This window comes from Thermobia domestica, chromosome 11 (assembly GCF_964235325.1).
Source record: "Thermobia domestica chromosome 11, izTheDome1.hap1.1, whole genome shotgun sequence".
Lineage (NCBI taxonomy): Eukaryota > Metazoa > Arthropoda > Insecta > Zygentoma > Lepismatidae > Thermobia > Thermobia domestica.
The window spans coordinates 260,118,129-260,138,579 of NC_137464.1; the positions used below are offsets into that span (position 1 = coordinate 260,118,129).

Below are 20,451 nucleotides of genomic sequence, written 5' to 3' on the forward strand. Positions count from 1 at the left end.
TTTATACCTATTGTAGAATAGAAAAATGCTGAGAAATGGAGGTGAGGGTCGTAATAAACATTAGTTGTTCGGTTATGTTGCTTGCTGTGTCTGGCCATGCTTTTAAACACAATTATTTTATACATTTCTTTCTTAACAAGCTATTCCATGCAATAGGCTTGCCATAATAACATTGATGCATCAGTTTTCTCACTAAGTGCAGAGAAAATAGACAGATTTAGACATGCTAAAACTTGTTCGTAAACAATACTGAAAAATATTTACACTTTTGGGATGTTAACAAATAATATGCTAAAATTACGAATACGATATTTGTTTTTTAAAAAACTTACAGCTACAATAAACAAAAAATAATGATATATATAAGATATAAATTGCATACACTAATTATTGTTTGAAAATATAGGAAAGGTTTATCAATCTGATAAAAGCTTTAGAATTTTATGAAGTATACCTGACAGGTTTAAGTAGTTTTCATTCTCGCCTAAGAAGTTTTCATTGTCAATGCGTTGTAGCACAGATAATCCTAGACAAACAACGTATCTTTGAACAGTGGTTCCTAGAGCTCAAGTATTTCATTAAATTAGGCATATGTCGGAGATGGGGGCCAGCATTTATTACCAAGTAGTAGTAGTAGGAGGAGGAGGAGAAGGAGGAGGAGGAACGGGTTAGAAGCCCCGCAGAGGTGGATTGGGTTCTGTTCTCCATATAAGTCTGGGCCCCATCTGTCCGACATAACCCTTAAATTATCATAGAGATGGCACTTTGGAGTAATCTATAAGAGATTTTCATTTCGGTCTTAGGAGCTTGATTAATTCAATCTTTAAACGTTTAAATTCGTTCACTGACTTTCTCGTGTTGTAAATAAGATTTTTGTATGTAGCAAATTTTAGGATATGAGATTACGATGAATAAGTAAATGAAATAAAGAACTTTCTTGCTTGTTGCCTTAACTTCTAAATTAGCTTAAGGTTGTTGAGTATCAACGTCACCTGTGCTTTTAGCTCATTATTTAATATGAAGAAGTATTTTGGCTTTTTTTTCTTTAAAATGTACTGGAAATTAAATGAAGTTTCTAGTTTTAGTCTAAGAGAGACGGATTATTATTGAAAGCGAATGATAGATAAATATTGGTGGTATGGTAATGTAAGAGAAAATGGGAGATTTCCAAGAAAATCCACGGACACAATGTTGTCCACTGCAAATCGAACCAGGAAGTCCTTGCACCAAAAGTAAGGGCTGTACCACTGAGCCACCGTGTAGTTAAAATTAACTGGAATTTTGATGGTTTTATTTCATTTATTTTCCTTTTAATCTACTGAAATGCTTCTTTGTGTATACAGTGATTTAAATATGTTTATCCAAAATTTAAGTAATAGTGATTTTATATAGTATATAATGCATTTTTTGGCAAAGAAAGAGCCATTTAACTGATTTGAAGTCCAAATAAGTAAAATGAGAGTATTAAAAAACAATTCCAGTCAGGAAAAGAGTGAATACGTTCCGATAATTTAATGGCTAAAGAAGACAGGAACACCCATTACTCTTTAACAAAATGACTTTACACCAAAATTACCTAGAATTTCTACTCATATTGCTTCTAAAAATCGAAACTGAAACTTTTTGATAGTTATTATTGTAAAAAAAAGTCTATTATAACTTCAAATTTAAAATTATGCTTTGAAGGAGCACTGGAACAAATAAATTTTTCATAATATTCATATATTTATTTAGTTCTTCGTCCCAAAATGGCTGCCGTCTTTAGTCGTTATTCTTCAGTTGTTATTATACTAGTGCCATCTGCCTATAAAATACTTGAAGCTTGTGTATCAATGTTCAAGTGACTGTCATTTACCTCGGTTATCTATGATCATAGTTAATAGATAGATTACATAGACATATCTCCAATAGTTGAAGCATAAATAGAAGCTCTTATAGACAACATTGTCTTTTAAAATTTTTACAGTAAACAATAAAGTTTCAAAATATAGATCTGTAAATATAGTTATTATTAGAATTTCATTTTCATAGAACAATTCGTTGTTTTTTTTTCTACATCAAAAAAATAGCTTTGAGTAAGAAATCCAATTACGCTACGCTAGAGATCAATTTTATATACAACAAATGTATCTTTTATATATTATATTCCTATCTGTAAGAAGTCGTTACTCCTTTTTTAGATTTAAAGTTTATCTTAAATTTTTCTTCATTATTCATTGTACCCTGCATAAGTCAAATCTAAACACATTTTCACAAATTTTATTTAACAATCTTATTTTGTGACATGTTCAATACTAAACACATTATATGTAACCATTAGGGACCTAGATTTTTCCATGTTGTTTCCAAGAAAAGGGTATTACTAATTTTTGTGTTATAAAATTTTGTGCTATTTTCCTTGAATTTCGTATTTTAAATATAGTCAAATGAACATGGAAGCCATACAAACTTTATGGCTTAAGGAACGGAAAGGTTAATTGTCAAAGAAACAAAATTTATCGACTAAATCCTATCATGAGCCAAGGCAATCCACTTTACGTCGTTATTAATACCTCCTTAAGGTCCTATTTTTATATTATTCTCCCACTTTGTTCTTAGCAAATCAATCCAAAGGCCTTTTTCCTTATATTTCCTGACTGTATGCAACCCGCGTTTGTTATTAATGCGCATGTTTTACCCAATTCAAGACATCTCGACTTCATTTTTCGTATGATGTTTGGTAATCTGTAGTACGAAACTTAAGTTCTTCATCTATTTTTACGTCAAATACTTTTCTTAAAGCTTTGTTTTCAAGAACTTCCGGTCTCCCTTCTCTGCACATCAGCGAGAAACTTTCACATCCATACTATATATGACAGGCACAATTATAAAAATATATATACCGGTAATACTTTTAACATTTACGATTTACGATTTTTGCATGCAGTACCGGTAGTAACACGTATTTACTATCATTATTCTACTTTTTATTAATTCCTTGACACTTCAAATAATTATTTAAATTTATTCACTTTCTCTAAGGTGTTTACGTCCCACACTGCCATATTATTAGCTCTTATCTACCTTAATGAAGTTGGAACCGGAGGCATTTTCTCTTGGAGGCGAGATAAGAATTGTGGGGAACGACCTATACTTTGAGGATTGATATTGCGCGTGATAGTACATGCATTAAGCCTCGGCCTTGGATCGAAGATCACGTCAATCGTGGGTCTCATTCCTAATAACCTCAGTGCTTCATAAACACAGAAAACACTAAAGCTCAATTACAATATAGAACGCTTAAAGCTTATTTCTTCATTATTCGAAGCTATTTCCGCTACATAGTAGATATGAAGGGTGGCGCCGGGTCCACTGACACATTTCAAACTTGAATATTGCGTAGGCATAATAACTTATATTGGTAGGCAGGGTTGGGAACCGAAAGAGGAAAGAACGCCACATTATATGATCAGTCGCAGTGGAACATTGAAGCACAGAACATCATGTTATGTCAGTTCATAGTTATTATGAAACTAGGTCTGTGTCAGAAGCACGAAACTTTAATGATGGTGAGTGAAGAAGTTTGAAGAGACTGGTAGTGTGTTAGATATGAAACTTGGAGCTCGAAGAACAGTGCGAATTCTTGAGTACCTGGAGAGACGAACATCAAAGTTTAGTCTAAAAAAACGTAGCACTTTTGACACAGACTTAGTTTCGTAATAACTACGAACTGAGGTAACACGATGTCCTGTGCTCCATTGCGACTGGCCATATAACGTGGCGTTCTTTCCTCTTTCGGTTCCCGCTCCACCAACCAACTTCCTGAGCATTATTCAACTTTGAAATGCATCAGTCAGCTCGGCGCTACTCTGTACATATCAGAATCATGTTTTCTTTAATTAATGTACAATTATTTGGATCCTGAAAGTATTAGGTAATGGAAGGCAGTAATAAAATCTAACGGAAGCATTCATATTGAGGATGCACTCAAACACTTCCTCTATATAAAATGGAAGTGTTTTAATAATTTACAAATTACGCAACTTTAAAATTTTCTTAACGCCTTTTTTGTTTGTTCAGATATGTCGTCCGAAGTTCAAGCACACACACACACACACACACACACACACACACACACACACACATATATATATATATATATATATATATATATATATATATATATATATATATATATATATATATATATAACGCTTTTGATCCTTGCATATAAAAATTCAAGCAATCCATTCATATAATGTTTTCTACATTAAGATGAAAACACCGTGCAATGTTTTTACTTTATTCTTGCCAGAACATAGTCGGAACCGTCGCAGAGTGGCACATTTTATTATTATCATTATTATTATTATTATTATTATTATTATTATTATTATTATTATTATTATTATTTCCGTGCTACCTCCGAAACTCGAGGTAAATTTGCAATAAATGGGTTAAAAGTACATATATTAACAGAAATAATGCGTTATTTCGTACTTCAAATTCCGCCAAAATTCTATTTCAGATACAATATTGTGCTCATATAATTTGTTATTTAAAATGGCGTTTTCTCTGTGTCACCGCGAACGTGAAAAATCTAGGTCCCTAGTAAATCATCGTCTTCCACGTTGTACCAGATATATTGCATATAGAAAAGAAAGATTCATGACAATTTAAGTTTAAAAATGACCATACTCCCTTTCCAGACATTTTAAACGCACATGATTTTTACAATCTACATTATTTTATAGAAGTTTAACATTATAACTCCAACAAAAATTCTTACAATTGTCAAAGAAAGAAATCTACACCTTTATGTTAAATGTTTACCAATTTTGTGCTTTTTCTCTGTTAACAATATACCCTGTCTCTGCTGTATACACTTCATTACTCGTTGAATGAATCAAGCTACGTCCAGTATTAATGTACGCGAACTTCAGAAACTTTCTCAAGTGTCCGTATTAGATTTTATCATAAATGTGTACTGTAATTTTCGGAGGGCATTTTTTGACAGAATTTTATTTCAAGCGATATATACACTTCGTTCTAGTGTGTAAATATAGAAAATAGTTTTAATTACTATTTCGTAAATGAATACAAAGCCATAACTGTATCAAAGTATCACTCCCGTTAGGCCTAAGGGAGACGATTATTAAGGCAAGTGAATGATGATGGAATGAGAAAGTGGGAGGAAACGGGAATACCCCGTGAAAACCCCCCAGACACGATGTTGTCCACCACAAAATTACTTGGCGGGGATCGTTCAGGAACCACACGCACCAGATGTAAGCGCTCTATCACTGAGCCGCAGTGCCCTCCATAAATCGTAAAGAGTTCATAACATGGATTGACTTACGGCTTGAGGAAAAAAAAAAAAAAAGAGACTAAGATTCACCGCAGAACATAGGTACAAGCAATTTCTTTATATTACATTACATTTACAATGTTAGGATTTAAAAAATCGTTAAGACCTTGCACCATTACTATTAATAAACCACTTCATACCAAGTAGTAAAAGTCCTATCATGTGGTGGTCTAATATTTAAACACATTTAAAGTAAATCTAAGATAATTTTTTAATTTCAAAACCCCAAAAGTTGTTTTTTAATAACCCTAGTAGCAAGGTTCGTTGGATCACCGTTGGGGATTAGTGGGATTTGGTCAAAACGGTGAGTGATGGTCGGTGCGAGCCTATAGTGCAAAAACTTACGTTGTCCCAACGTTGGTTAAATGTTGTTACGTTGGTCAACCATCTATTCTTCCGACCTTCACGCAACGGTACTAGAATTGACTGTTTTCCCAATCAATAAATACGTTACTTTAGCACTTGCTAAATGGGGAAATGCTCTTTTGGTCAAAAAACGGTTGTCAAAGTGGTCAAACCTGACGTTGGGCCACCGTTGGTATGTCGCATCGCCATCATTTTCCCAACGCTGGACCAATGGATTTTTCTAAGGAACACTCGATTTATGTGGAGTTAGCGTCCTGTCCAGCACGGAGGCTATCTGAGACGTAGAGCTACAGCTTAATTTGGGATCCGAATCACATGACCTCCAACCGGAAATCGAACCTGAGTCTCCCACATCGATGGCGCATACGCTAACCACATATTCACAATGAAGTTGTATTAACTCTTTAAGTTATCATATTAAGCTATGTTATAAATTTCAGGTGAGCTACGAGGGGCGCCCAATAGGTTATCTGCCTAGACAGGAAGGGAGGGGCTGAGCATAATGACGTCTGACTGTGCGGTGGCCAAGGTCAGTCGGAGCAACGCAATGGCCGTAAGCAGAGTATGTTACATCGCGAAGCTGTCCCAATACATGTTGGGCTTCTTTGAGTATAACCAGGATAAATTCCTGGCTCAACTGGTGACAAGAAACGAAACTTGGATCTACCATTGAGATCAAGGATGTTATAAAATAGAGGATCTGCCTATACAACAAAATCGTGAAGACATACGTCACACCTTGGCCACGCCTACTCTGCCCACTCCGCGCCACTAAGATCCCAAGGTTTCGAGCCAACAATCATGGCGGAAACGAGAGTAGTCAATCAGACGTGCCGGCTCAGACGATGCTCGATTGTTTTTCGGCTTCATTTAGTTCATATGATGAAGATACGTATGGGCAGATCCTCTATTTTGTAACATCCTTGATTGGGATGCTAGGATCACGTCCATGCAGTGGAATCACCACAATACCCCGCTCCCGAAGAAGTTCTGCACACATTCTTCCAGTGTTCCCCAGTGGTTTTGCAGGCTATGACAAAGACTACTATTTCTCTGGGATTTCTTCGCTGGCAATAAAGTGGCGACGGTGCATAGACCTCTATGGGAACTACATCGAAAAACACTGATGACTAGGTGAGCCTATCTGCATTCCTTCCTGTCTACGTAGATAACTTATTTGATGTCCCTCGTATGCTGTAACCCTAAAGCTTAATTACACTTTGACATGCTAGAATTTTTAATGACCAATGACCTTATAATGTTAAAGATTTAATTTATGTGATTTTTATAGAATTAGTAACATCTCTTGCTACGGCTTATAACTGGACGCAATTTGCTTGATTTCAGACAACGAATATGAATACAGGATACACTTCATCCTTGATATCAGAAAGTATTGGAAACCTTTACCATTTATACTCGAGTTGATAAAACAAAATATGGATATATGTTGTTTAAGAAGTGTTTGGTAATTAATTTAAGTTAGTTCAAAAAGGAAATACAGTGGAGTCCCAAAAACTCGGCTTAATGTGGATCGAAGGGTGGCCGAGTTTGTGAAAATGCCGAGTTATCGCGAATGGGGTTAAAAATAGAATAAGTACGAGTATTTCCTCAGAAAATACAGTCCTGTACTTGTATGTATTGGTTACTTGAGAATACAACAGAGAATAAACTGCCTAATTACCCTTAAACAAAGGAAAAGTACATACGTACTTTATAGAGCCTTTACTATAGCTACATGAAAATGAAAACTAATACACACTGTACAGTAATTTAGCTGATAAGACGGGCCTCAGAAAAATACCCGGCAATGACCTTGACTGGGTCTGCGGGTGAGATTTTTTCGCCGTGCCAGGGGTGTGGTCGAGTTATCCGAACTGCCTGGTTATCAAGTGACGAGTTTTTCGGGATTCTAATGCAATACAAATGCGCCAAAGCTGTTTTAATTACATATGATATAAATGCAACGTGTAAAATTCGATCACAATGACAAATCGAAGCTGTAGGTAAAAATACAAGTAAGACCTGTCACACAATTAAATGACAAAAATAATAAGTAGAAATAACTTATTCTAGAGAAACTAGAATATAGAATGTTTATATTGCAATGTCGTATCAGCAAATAATGTAAACAAATAAAATAAGTAAATATAATAAAATAAATAAAATGTAAATAAAATGAGTACTAAATTGTCTTTATATATCGTGTTTTAGATTTATGATTCTTACCAATATTTTATTCGTTGTTATACTTTTTAAGTTGGAAAATAGATATAAACCTTAAACACAAGATACGTCATAGATAATTACATAAATAGTTACTTGTACTTCGTTTCTCATTTGTTCGTGTTGACTTTCATTAGTTGGCAATTGTTAACAGTAGATAGCGCTGCTAGCGGAATTTTGTCTGTTAAAAACAAACGTCACGTAATATACAGGAAGTAATATCGTGTGAATTATTTGTCGAAATGAGAAATAAGAAATTGTAAGTATATGATAATAAAAATCTTTCATTAGAAACTTGGTTCAGCTGTTTAGGTATTATTTACATTATGATTTGAGATATTTTGCTGTAATATTCACACTATTTCTTGTAAGGCAAATTACATGTTAACTTGATAACAATATTATACTGCTACGATGTAATTATGGACTGGTGAGGCAATCAATATGCAAGTTGCACACTAAATACAAGGTATAAATATATATATTTCGTGCAGTTTTACCATACAGATCCATAGTATAAGTAGTAGTAGTGGTAGTAGTAGGAACGGTTTAGAAGCCCGGCAGAGACTGGTTAGGTTCTATTCTCGATATAAAATGGGCAAATTAAAGACTTGCCCAAATTTTTCTGCACATTTTAGAATCTGTGAATTCGCATAGTAAAACTGCACTATATGTTTTTCAATATGGTTAGATTTGGATTAGTTTACATACAGTTCCATTGAAGAAATGGTATTTCTGAGACAACGATCTTGGAATTATTCTTATAAGTATTTGAAATGCGATAGCTTATTTCTTCTCCGAAGTGAAGCTATCAGATTTATTGGTTCTTGTAAATTAGAAGTTGCACTTATGTATAGGTATTAAAAATAAAATTACAATAGAGTCAGATTCAGCATTTGCTTTTTTGGTTGTTATTAGCTGTTATTAATATTATTTATATCTCCATATTTTTGTGAGCGAAGCAGATTTATTAATTAATCACTATCATTAACCTTATTTCCATATCTTTCTTAGTCTCTGTCGTGTATTAATTTGATAAAGTGGCGTAAAATTTAATCAAATAATAAGTACCCCGAATACAGTAGTTCTCGGGATATCAACCAGGTAAATTCAATGTTGTCCGACGTTTCGAGGACTGACCATATTATTTTCATTTTCAGGGTATATTATGAGAGAACCAAACAGAAGCACTTCTTATATAAGTCTGACAAAGGAAAAGGCTGAATGTGATTCGTCAATAGAGACGACCAATCAGCGTCAATCTATAGTCTCATCCTGATTGGTTAATTGTTTAAAATTGTATGGATGTCCTTATTGGTTCTTTTGTTCTAACAGTCGGTGCTGTTCCAACAAATGAAACCCGTGTTTGACTGAGCTGTAAACCGGTGTCCTGTTAAGATTATTGCCATCCTGTAGTATTGCTTAGTACTTATTTCAATATATAACCCGCTTCTCTTACGTAAAACAAGTAATTCGTATATAATTATATAATTTACAATTATTTTTGATTATCGTCCTTCCCGGTGTGTTAACATTTCGTTGCTTGCTTCATTTTCTGTTCTCAGCATGGTTGAAATAACAATACGCGCATTGCATTGTTGTTATAGTACTTGAGCATGATGTAAGACTTAATAAGCCCTTTAGAATTAGGACATAGTAATGGGAGCTGCAGAAAGGTATACGATAACTTTGCTTCTGGTTAATGAACAAAGAATATATTAGAAATTCTCAAAATATATCCAGCGACTTGTTTTATCAACTCAAGTAAATTGGTGTAAAAATGTTACAAAATTTTCATAGCGGAACACAAACTGTTTTACCGTAAATCTCCATGTATAACTTTTACCCGCCAGCTATCACTTACCAAGAATTTATTTACTACAATTATATTGATTGTTACCAGGGTGATCCAAGTGGTGGAGCCTCGGGGCAATGTCCCAATGCTGGAAATACTTTCTTACACGTTTCTATGACGCTACTAAGAAGTTTGGAAGCGTATCTGTGTGCTGCTCGGTCTACAACAGATGGCTCGTTTTTACAGGCGAAACCTCCGAACTCACATATTCTGTAGTGGTGGGAGAGGGCCAGAGACATGTCAACTGTATGTGAAGATTTGCCTGTTAAGAAAAGAGAGATGTTGTTTGTAAATACAGTGTATTTCTTTACATTTACAAGCTAGAAGTAAATTCTGTCCTAGTACTCAGAATACACAGACAAGGAGTTTTGTATTACATGCGAAAGATCAATCACTGAAACAGCTATACTGAACAAATCTGTCCTGTTAAATCCAAATCATTTCGTGTTCAAATTGAACAACACTATTGTTAATCAATTGTCGAAATAAAGCAATGATTATTGCAACAATGCACTATTGCAAATAAATTCAAGTAACTAATAATTATTCAACAAGCTTTCAAAATTCATTCAAATTACGAATAAATACATAAAAATTCTGTGCAGTGGACCCCAGGGTGGGAATTCGATGTATTTTGTTACACAGAATTCAAATTTCGAAATCCCAATACGATCGACCGTGTCATTTTTTTTATGGGCGAAAAAATTCAGCGATTTTGCATAGGGAAAATACACATAAGAGCGCACACACTCTTTTTGCCCATAAAACAAAATTAACACGATAAATCGTCCTGGGATTTCGAAATTTGGATTCTGCGTAACAAAATACACGGAATCCACACCCTGGGGACCGGTGGAAAGAACTTTTATTTTGCGTGTGTGTGTTGCTGTGTTATCAATAGTACACGGTGTACATTATACAATACAACCCAGAGTTTGGGATAGTAGAACTTTTGAACCTGAAGTGATACACAAATATTGATAATACCAAAATGAAACACAATTAATGGTAATACCAAAATGAAACCTTTATTCATGCATATATTTTTAAATTAGGAAGCAACTATTGAAGTACACTAGGACCCACATAGTGTTGCCAGATGTAACAGAAGGTGTAAATCTTTTTTTTTTTTTGCAAAACACGTAAATTCACTCATAACCATTGGCGTCTCTGGCATGTAAAATTTGGGGGGGACATCAAAGGAAATGATCTAACTGCTAGTATCTCAGTGGAATTTTAGACTATGTCACTTCAAAATATTGGGGGGGACGCGTCCCCCCCGTCCCCCCCGCCAGAGACGCCCATGCTCATAACTCATACGTATGGATGTTCTGTCGTTAATTTTCGAATTATTTAGTTGGAGTAACTTGGAAAATATGGAGCACAGAAAGAATTTCCACCGATAACTAATCGGATGAGACCTCTATAAGGGGGAACTAAGGAAATCGTAGTTTTCATAAATTAACACTGAATTGGCAACACTGCTGATGTTTCAGTGCATCAAAAGGTGTGTTAGGATCTGTCTACATTATACAGTTCCTGAAAGCGACGAAAAATAAACTGAAATTATCATGATAAAACTTTTACTTACATGCATCCGGTAACACTGCTATTCATTTGTTTTGGGCTACTTAAAGCAAGAGGTATACAAGAACAACCATCGAACTATACAAGACCTGGAAACGACCATTCGCAGTGCCATTGCGAACATTAACACTTCTACTCTCCGCAAAGTTGCTGCCAATATGGTGAAACGTGTGAACCAGTGTTTGAATAAAAACAGGGGACACTTCCAGCATCTGCTGTAGAGCTGATAACTCATTTCGTGATAGCAGTGTTGCCGGGTGCATGTAAGTAAAAGTTTAATCATGATAATTTCAGTTTCCTTTTTGTTATTTTCAGGAGTTGCATGATGTACACAGATCCTTAACACTCCTTTTGATGCACTGAAACATCAGCAGTGTTGCCAATTCAGAGTGTTAATTTATGAAAACTACGATTTCACTAGTTGCCCTTACAGAGCCTTGATCCGATTAGTTATTGCTGTAAATGAAAAATTCTTTTTTCTGCTCCATAGTTTCCAAGTTAATCGAATAAACAATTCGAAAATTAACGACAGACCATCCATACATATGAGTTATGAGTCAATTTACGTGTTTTGCAAAAAAAAAAAAAAAAAAAATGATTTACACCTTCGGTTACATCTGGCAACACTTTGTGGTTCCTAGTGTACTTCAAGAATTGCTTCCTAGTTCAAAAATATATGCATGAACAAGGTTTCATTTTGGCATTACCATTATTTGTGTATCACGTCAGGTTCAAAAGTTCTACTATTCCAAACTCCGGGTTGCATTGAAAATTGGACACCCTGTATTTCAAAATATTTAAAGATGTTGAAATAATAAATATCCAAACTCATTGAAGCAAAAAAAAAAAAAAATGGTGTTCAAAACTACTCACGAAACAATAACTATTCAAAAATAATTCCAATAATCAACACTATTCAAAGATTATTTAATAATCAATAATTATTTGGAAATTATGACTAAATATTGCTTTCAATAACTTCTCAAGTAACTAACGTTAAAATATTCTAATGTTTAATAATTATTCAAAGCTTCTCAAATATCCAATCGGAGTCCTTGGTTTAAACCCAGCTCGCGCCAAGTTGTCTTTGTGGTTGGGCAAATGGTGGACAAACACCGTGTACATGGGTTTTCTCGGTGTTCTCCAGTTTCTTATCACTTTCTTCTCATCATCACCGTTTCCTTTAGCCTACATGGCATAACTGTAGGACGTAAAACTCAAAGATTTTTAAATAACCAATAGTTATTCATAGCTATTCAAAGAACCAAAAATGTAAAAACATTTGAAGTTATAGTAAGCTACCAATTATTTAATAATATTCAAATGTCTCGTAATTAATTTTGCGGTCTTCTTTATCAGTTCCTCCTTAAGCTATTTTTTAACGATGCTTTCCATCTTACAAGGAAAGGACGTGAACCTGTCAACGAAACTTCCTAATCAAACCTGGTCCATTCGTTAAACATAACAAAGATATGTTCGTGCACAAAAAATTAGGTTCCATGGACAACGGAGTAAGTCCCTGGGGTCCATTGATCCTGTTTGTGTAAAGAACATCGTAGACTCGCAGTGAAATAGCTATTGCGTCGACACTGTTCATTGGAAGTCATTATTTGTAGTTAATTCACTTAAGCATGAAACAAGCTTTTCAGAGATGCTATATATTGGAGCTGATAACATACATGAACAGCGAAAATTGGGAGTATGTTGGGAAAATTCCCTCCAGAAATCCCTCCCATCAACTTTAGACCCCTCTGGAGTGGTCCCGGCTAAAAGCACACTATCCAAATGTATCTCAAAAATAGTATAGGGGATAAGAAATGGTGTATCAAGTTTTGTACTGATAGACGGAATAGATATGAGGGAAAAGCTTGTATATCAACACGATTTACCCTCATACCTATTCTGTCTAGAAATACAAAACTTGGTACACACATTTATCTCCTGTAGTATGTTTCGAGATACATTTGGATTGTGTACTTTTACCCGGAGTTACTCCAGAGGATCCAAAGTTGACTGGAGGGATTTCTGGAGGTAATTTTCCCGACATTCTCCCAATTTTTCCTGTTCGTGTACGATATCAGCCCCAATACATAGCACCTATAGCAAACTTGTTTCATGCTGAAGAGAATGAACTATAAACCAAGAATTTCCAATGAACAGTGTTGATCCAATAGCTATTTCACTGCGAGTCTACGATTTTCTTTACACTAACAGGGTCAGTGGGCCCCAGGGACTTCTTCACCCAGGGTCAGGGTCAGTGGGCACCTAACTTTTGTGCATGAATATATCTTTGTTGTTTATCGAATGGACCAGGGGCGGATCCCAGAAGAGGAAATTTTCTTATTTTATATATATAAATACAACCCATCCCAAAGATTGGAGCCCTTAAAAGTAGCAGTATGACAATCCACCGCCCTCCCCCAGAAGTCGGTCCTGGATCCGCCCCTGGAATGAACTAGGTTTCCTTAGAAAGTCTCGTTTACAGGTTCCTTTCCTTGTTAGCATGAGACTTCATTGCTGGGAAAATATATTGTCCTGAAAACTGGCTTTGAATCAATTTTGAACTGCTCCTTAAAAAACGATTCTTGGACGCGAGCATGTTTACCTGTTGGCTTGAGTGATCTTGGAGTTTGACGAGCTGTGGAGATGACGATTACTACACTCTTATCTTCTTACTACGGATCTTTTCGTTTAGTCGCGGCACTCCTTCATCAAGGTTATCGTTTGGACCCAGGTGGCTGTAACAGCTGGGCAAGTTTAGCAGACACAAACCTCCCAGAAATGAGCAAAAAGTGTTATCAGTCATCTTGGTATACACCAAATTGCATTTCATATAACTGTTACAATCTCTTGTTATTCCGGAAGATAAAGTCTGGCTCGTTTTTAGCTCATCTCCCGAAGCGGGGCGTGGTTGATTTCGATACCTTCCCCGCCTTTAAGTCTTCATTTGTCAAATAAAAGCTTTCGAATTATTGTTGCCTAACGTTTAGGTCTAGCTGTCTGTGAGCCTCATCGCTGTCCAGCTTGTGAATATAAGGTTAACCGTGGCCTATATGGCCTTTCATGCATGAAGAGCGCTAGTAGATATGTCCGCCACTCCACCGTAATGATACAGTATAATGCTACGAGCTCTTAATACTGTTGGGATTCCTTCAATACTCAAACCTTCTGGTTGCTGTCGTTCGGATGGAAAGCGACCCGATGGCGTGACATTGGTTCCATGGATGAGAGGTAGATGCTTATTATGGGACTTAGTGACTTTACATGCGCTGATTCATTCCCTTATTCAAGTCTCAATCTAACGAACACTGGAGCTGTTGCTAATCGTAGAGGAACTGAACAGCAAAGAGAATACAACAATGTTTTCGAAAATTCTGTTTTATCTGCAATTGCTACTAGACTAGTGATACTTGGGATGCAAGAAGTCTCGAATTTATTAGAGATGTAGGAAGGCAGGTTTCTTGCGTTTCCGGCGAAATTCGTTCTACGTGCATCTTATCTAATATTGCGCGTAGCTGTTCCTATCCGACGTGGCAACATCTCATCGGTTTTTGGCACTCTATCACATGGAAAGGAACTGGATGAGGTGTTTGTTCTCTAATAAGAATTGAAATTAAATTTCACGCCTTTTGAAAACTTGTGGTAACGAAGTGCCGAGTGTTTTGCATTATTTAACTATTGTAGTATAATTTTAATTTTTGAGTTGTTACTTTTTTAATAATTCAAACTACCCTTTGGCAAGCTGAGGGCTCGGCCTCCAGACCCCGCGTTTGCTCGACTCACGGTCTCGAGTCTCTTATGTATTAGCCTTTGTATCGAGTGAATTTCGTGCATTTGCTCTTACCATTTCCTGAATTTGGTCCAGCTGGAGTCTTCGCACTCTGACTCACGCGTTTACTCGGCCTACGGCTTTGTATCTCTTAACATGTTCGCTGCGGCAATGTAAAACTGAGTTTGGATCTCAGTGCTATACGAATCATCCGGTGTCTCGTTGAAGGGTAGCACGTGGATGCTAGTAATGTTAAGAATATGTTCAAATGAAAATACAAACACATAGAGGTAATACAATGGTTAAAGTGGCACCGCACAGAAATGAAATGTCGCACGAGCCACCGGTGACTCGTAACGCAGCGAACGTGTTAAAACACACAAATCTAACAAATTTCAAATTTCTCCGTATTGCAACTATCTAAAAGATGAGATTTTGTATCCTAAGAAAACGTCCGTTTAAATAACATGAGAATTTCTTCATCCATCTTTTATATCCTTTAAAACTAAAAATATTCACTTTTGGCAATTTTTCTGTGAGTTAGTCCTGGAATGCTACAAAAATGCCGAATTTTATCGTTCTAACCCTGCCGGAAGTGCCTAAACGTTTTGGGGTGTATAAGATGTCCCACATAAATAAGATCGAAAAGATTTTTCAGTTCCCCATAAAACCACTCTACATTCAGATTTTTTTTTTTTTTTTTTTTGGTGATTTACTTAGGTAGTGATAAAAGAAACATACAAGCTTACCGAATTTCAAGTTTTATTTCTAAATCCAAGTACCTAAAACATTAGATTATAGGTCCAAGAAAAAAGACCCATTTAGATAACATTGGGAATTTCTTCATCCCTCCTTTTAGATCACCTAAAAATGAAAAGTATTCACTTTTGGTAATTTTCTTGTAGGTTTGCCCTGGAAAGCTACTATCATGCCAAATTTCAACTTTACACATTAACCGGAAGTACCCTTTATTTTATGTCAGTTCATGTAGTTTTATATATATTCAGAATTTATAGTCTAATTTTGTAATAATACCTGTCACCTATCATGTAGTAGTGATACAAAAATGATTGTTTTTTATTTGGATGTCTATTTCCAGTTTTTTTTTATTATACAACAATGATTACACATTAAAAGTGATGTATTATATATGTTGATGTTATTAACATTAGTTTTAATGGAAGTATTTTATATTACAGTTTTCTTCCATCAATCGTGTTAGAAGACATCGCTTAGAAGTTAATTACCGTAAATCTGTTCTTTGTGTCGAAGATGAGATTTAAATCATCATGGACAAAGTATCTGTCTTTATCTTCGTTGCCTTGTGTTAATTCTTCAACTACATACATTACACCTTAAACACTAAAATGTTACGTGTGCAGGTACAACGATTCAGTTGCTCTTCAGACTGTTCAGGTTAGTCGAGGACTGCAAGGAGATTAAGGGAACCAAACATCTGAAGGAATGCCCTGGTAGATTAATCAGATGTACACTGCTCACTATTACGCCAAAGATTGATGGTAAGAAGAAATTAGACTTGTTAGAACGTAGTTGCAGAGCCAAAAACCATAAAGAAACAGCCATTACACTTGAATAAAATGACATTAAAACTGGATCCTACGAAAGTTAAAGACAATGATTATAATTTCTGTGATTGCGAAGAAGATGGATGCCAGTAACATGACCGTTTGCAGTGACTCTTCTTTCAGTGCCTCAAGTAATCCTAGTTTGTTAGCACTCTGTGGAATCTTTGTCTGGTTGCTCAACCTCTGATCAAGATAACCAAATTCATTTCATTCCTCGATCTCCTACACTTCCATTTTGGTCAAGGCAAAGCGATTTAAACATTTCCAAAAATTTTTCGTTGCTAGTTGTAATCATTTTTGTGTCGAAATGTAAAATTAATGCAATGAAAACTTTAATTGTTAAATAATTAATTACGGAAAAGAAAGACATAAGGAACATACACGAGTAGCTATGATATCAAAATAAATATGTCACTTTTTTAATGGTTTCTATAGATATGTTCAATATTGTGTACGTATCCTAGCAATTTTAGCAATGGCTTTATGTAACAAGAAAGAAAAGGTATTGAATAATTGTTTGAATAAATATTTGGTTAAACGAATCATAAAGTTCGAATAAATAATTAACAAAAATAGATATCTAAAGGCCTAGCCTCTTTCTTCTTCCAGTGCTAGTGAAGTCAAACAGCGTTGATCTATCAGAGTTTGAACAAGTATACCTTTGGAACTCTCAAAATATTTTTGAATTATATAGTGTAAATGGACTTTGTAAGCGAAAGACGTAAGAAATGCGATGAAATCTTTAAATTTTACGCCCCATGGTAATGCCGAAAAGGGTAAAGGGGACGACGATCATGAGAAATAAATACATTGTGGAATAAAGTGGGAGGAAACAGGAGAACCTCGAGAAAACCCACTCACACGGTGCTTATCCACCAAAAAGTTCACGTGGCGCGAGCTGGGATCGAACCAGGGACAACACGTACCAGAGGTGAACGCTTTACCACTGAGCCACCGCGGCCCCTTTCATTTTCATTTTACTGCTGATGTTTCAGTGCATCCAAAGATGTGTTAAGGATCTGTCTACATTATGCAATTCCTGAAAACGACGAAAAAGAAACTGAAATTATTATGATAAAACTTTTACTTACATGGATCCGGTAACACTGCTATTCATTTCTTTTGGGCTACTTAAAGCAAGAGGTATACAAGAACAACCCTCGAACTATACAAGACCTGGAAATGACCATTCGCAGTGCTATTGAAAACATTAACACTTCTACTCTTCGCAAAGTTGCTGCCAATATGGTGAAACGTGAGAACCAGTGTTTGCATCAAAACATGGGTCACTTCCAGCATCTGCTGTAGAGCTGATAACTCATTTCGTGATAGCAGTGTTGCCGGGTGCATGTAAGTAAAAGTTTTTCATAATAATTTCAAAGTTTATTTTTCATTGTTTTCAGGAGTTGCATGATGTAAACAGATCCTTAACACATCTTTTGATGCACTGAAACATCAGCAGTGTTGCCAATTCAGAGTATTAATTTATGAAAACTACGATTTCAATAGTTTCCCTTACAGAGGCTTCATCCGATAGTTATCGGTGAATATGAAAAATTCTTTTTTCTGCTCCATAGTTTCCAAGCTACTCCAAGTAAACAAACTGAAAATTAACGACAGAACGTCCATACGTATGTGTTATGAGTCAAATTACGTGTTTTGCAAAAAAAATGATTTACACCTTTAGTTACATCTGGCAACAGTGTGTGGTCCCTGGTGTACTTCAATCGTTGCTTCCTAGTTTAGAAATATATGCATGAACAAGGTTTCATTTTGGCATTACCATTTTTTGTGTATCACGTCAGGTTCAAAAGTTCTACTATCCCAAACTCCAGGTTGCATTGAATATTGGACACCCTGTATTTCAAAATATTTAAAGATGTTGAAATAATAACTATCCAAACTCATTGAAGCACAAAATGGTGTTCAAAACTACTCACGAAAATATAACTATTCAATAATAATTCCAATAATCAACAGTATTCAAACATTATTTAATAATCAATAATTACCTGGAAATTATAACTAAATATTGCTTTCAATAACTTTTCAAGTAACTAGCGTTAAAATATTCTAATAATCAATAATTATCCAAAGCTTCTCAAATAGCCAATCCGAGTCCTTGGTTCAAACCCAGCTCGCGCCAAGTTGTCTTTGTGGTTGGACAAATGGTGGACAAACACCGTGTACATGGGTTTTCTCGGTGTTCTCCAGTTTCTTATCACTTTCTTCTCATTATCACCGTTTCCCTTACATGGCATAACTGTAGAACTTAAAGATTTTCAAATAACTAATAATTTTAAAAAAACATTATAAAGTTATTAGAGTAACCAACATCATAACTAACAACTGTTAATTTTTCTAATAACCACTAATTATCCAAATAACCAATAATTATTCATAGCTATTCAAATAACTAATATCGTAAAAACATTTGAAGTTATAGTAAGCTGCCAATTATTTAGAAATATTCAAATGTCTCGTAATTAATTTTGCGGGCTTCTTTATCAGTCCCTCCTTAAGCTATTTTTTAACGATGCATTCCGTCTTACAAGGAAAGGGCGTGAACCTGTCAACGGAATTTCCATATTAAACCTGGTCCATTCGTTAAACATAAAGATATGTTCGTGCACAAAAAATTAGGTGCCATGGACAACGGAGTTAGTCCCTGGGGTCCATTGATCATGTTAGTATAAAGAAAATCGTAGACTCGCAGTGAAATAGCTATTGCATCAACACGATTCATTGGGAAGTCATGGTTTGATTATTATGATGCTATGTATTGGGGCTGATAACGTACATGAACAGAGAAAATTTGGAGAATGTAGGGAAAGTTCCCTCCCATCAACTTGAGACCTCTCTGGAGTGGCCCCGGGTAAAAGTGCACAATTAAAATGTATCTCAAAAATAGTATAGGGGATAAGAAATGGTGTATCAAGTTTTGTACTGATAGACGGAATAGATATGAGGGAAAAGCTTGTATATCAACACGATTTACCCTCATACCTATTCTGTCTAGAAATACAAAACTTGGTACACACATTTATCTCCTGTAGTATGTTTCGAGATACATTTGGATTGTGTACTTTTACCCGGAGTTACTCCAGAGGATCCAAAGTTGATGGGAGGGATTTCTGAAGGTAATTTTCCCTACATTCTTCCAATTTTTCCTGTTCGTGTACGATATCAGCCCCAATACATAGCACCTATAGCAAACTTGTTTCATGCTGAAGAGAATGAACTATAAACCAAGAATTTCCAATGAACAGTGTTGATCCAATAGCTATTTCACTGCGAGTCTACGATTTTCTTTACACTAACAGGGCCAGTGGGCCCCAGGGACTTACTCTGTTGTCCATGGCACCTAATTTTTTGTGCACGAATATATCTTTTTTATGTTTAACGAATGGACCAGGTTTGATTAGGAAGTCCCGTTGACAGGTTCACGTCCTTTCCCTCTTAGCATGAGACTTCATTCCTGGAGAAATATGATATTGGCCTGAAAACTGGCTTTGAACCGATTTTGAACTGCTCCTTAAATGACGATTCTTGGACGCAAGCATGTTTACCTGTTGGCTTGAGTGGTCTTGGTGTTTGACGAGCTCTGGAGATGACGATTACTACACTCTTATCTTCTTACTACGGATCTTTTCGTTTAGTCGCGGCTCTCCTTCATCAAGGTTATCGTTTGGACCCAGGTGGCTGTAACAGCTGG

At 35.6% G+C, this 20,451-nt stretch overlaps 1 protein-coding gene across 2 annotated transcripts in view; it reads right to left on the reverse strand.

Moving 5' to 3' along the window:
• Positions 1 to 4,124: 4,124 nt before the first annotated feature.
• Positions 4,125 to 20,451, reverse strand: part of LOC145664989 (uncharacterized) — a 127,295-nt gene continuing 110,968 nt past the window's right edge. The window contains exon 4 of one of the 2 annotated variants that reach the window (XM_081732163.1): positions 4,125 to 10,056. In XM_081732163.1, coding sequence (XP_081588289.1) covers positions 9,836 to 10,056 — 221 coding nt within the window. In that variant the 3' untranslated portion in view covers positions 4,125 to 9,835. The remainder of the gene's footprint in view (positions 10,057 to 20,451) is intronic. The other variant, XM_081732164.1, reaches the window with a different exon arrangement.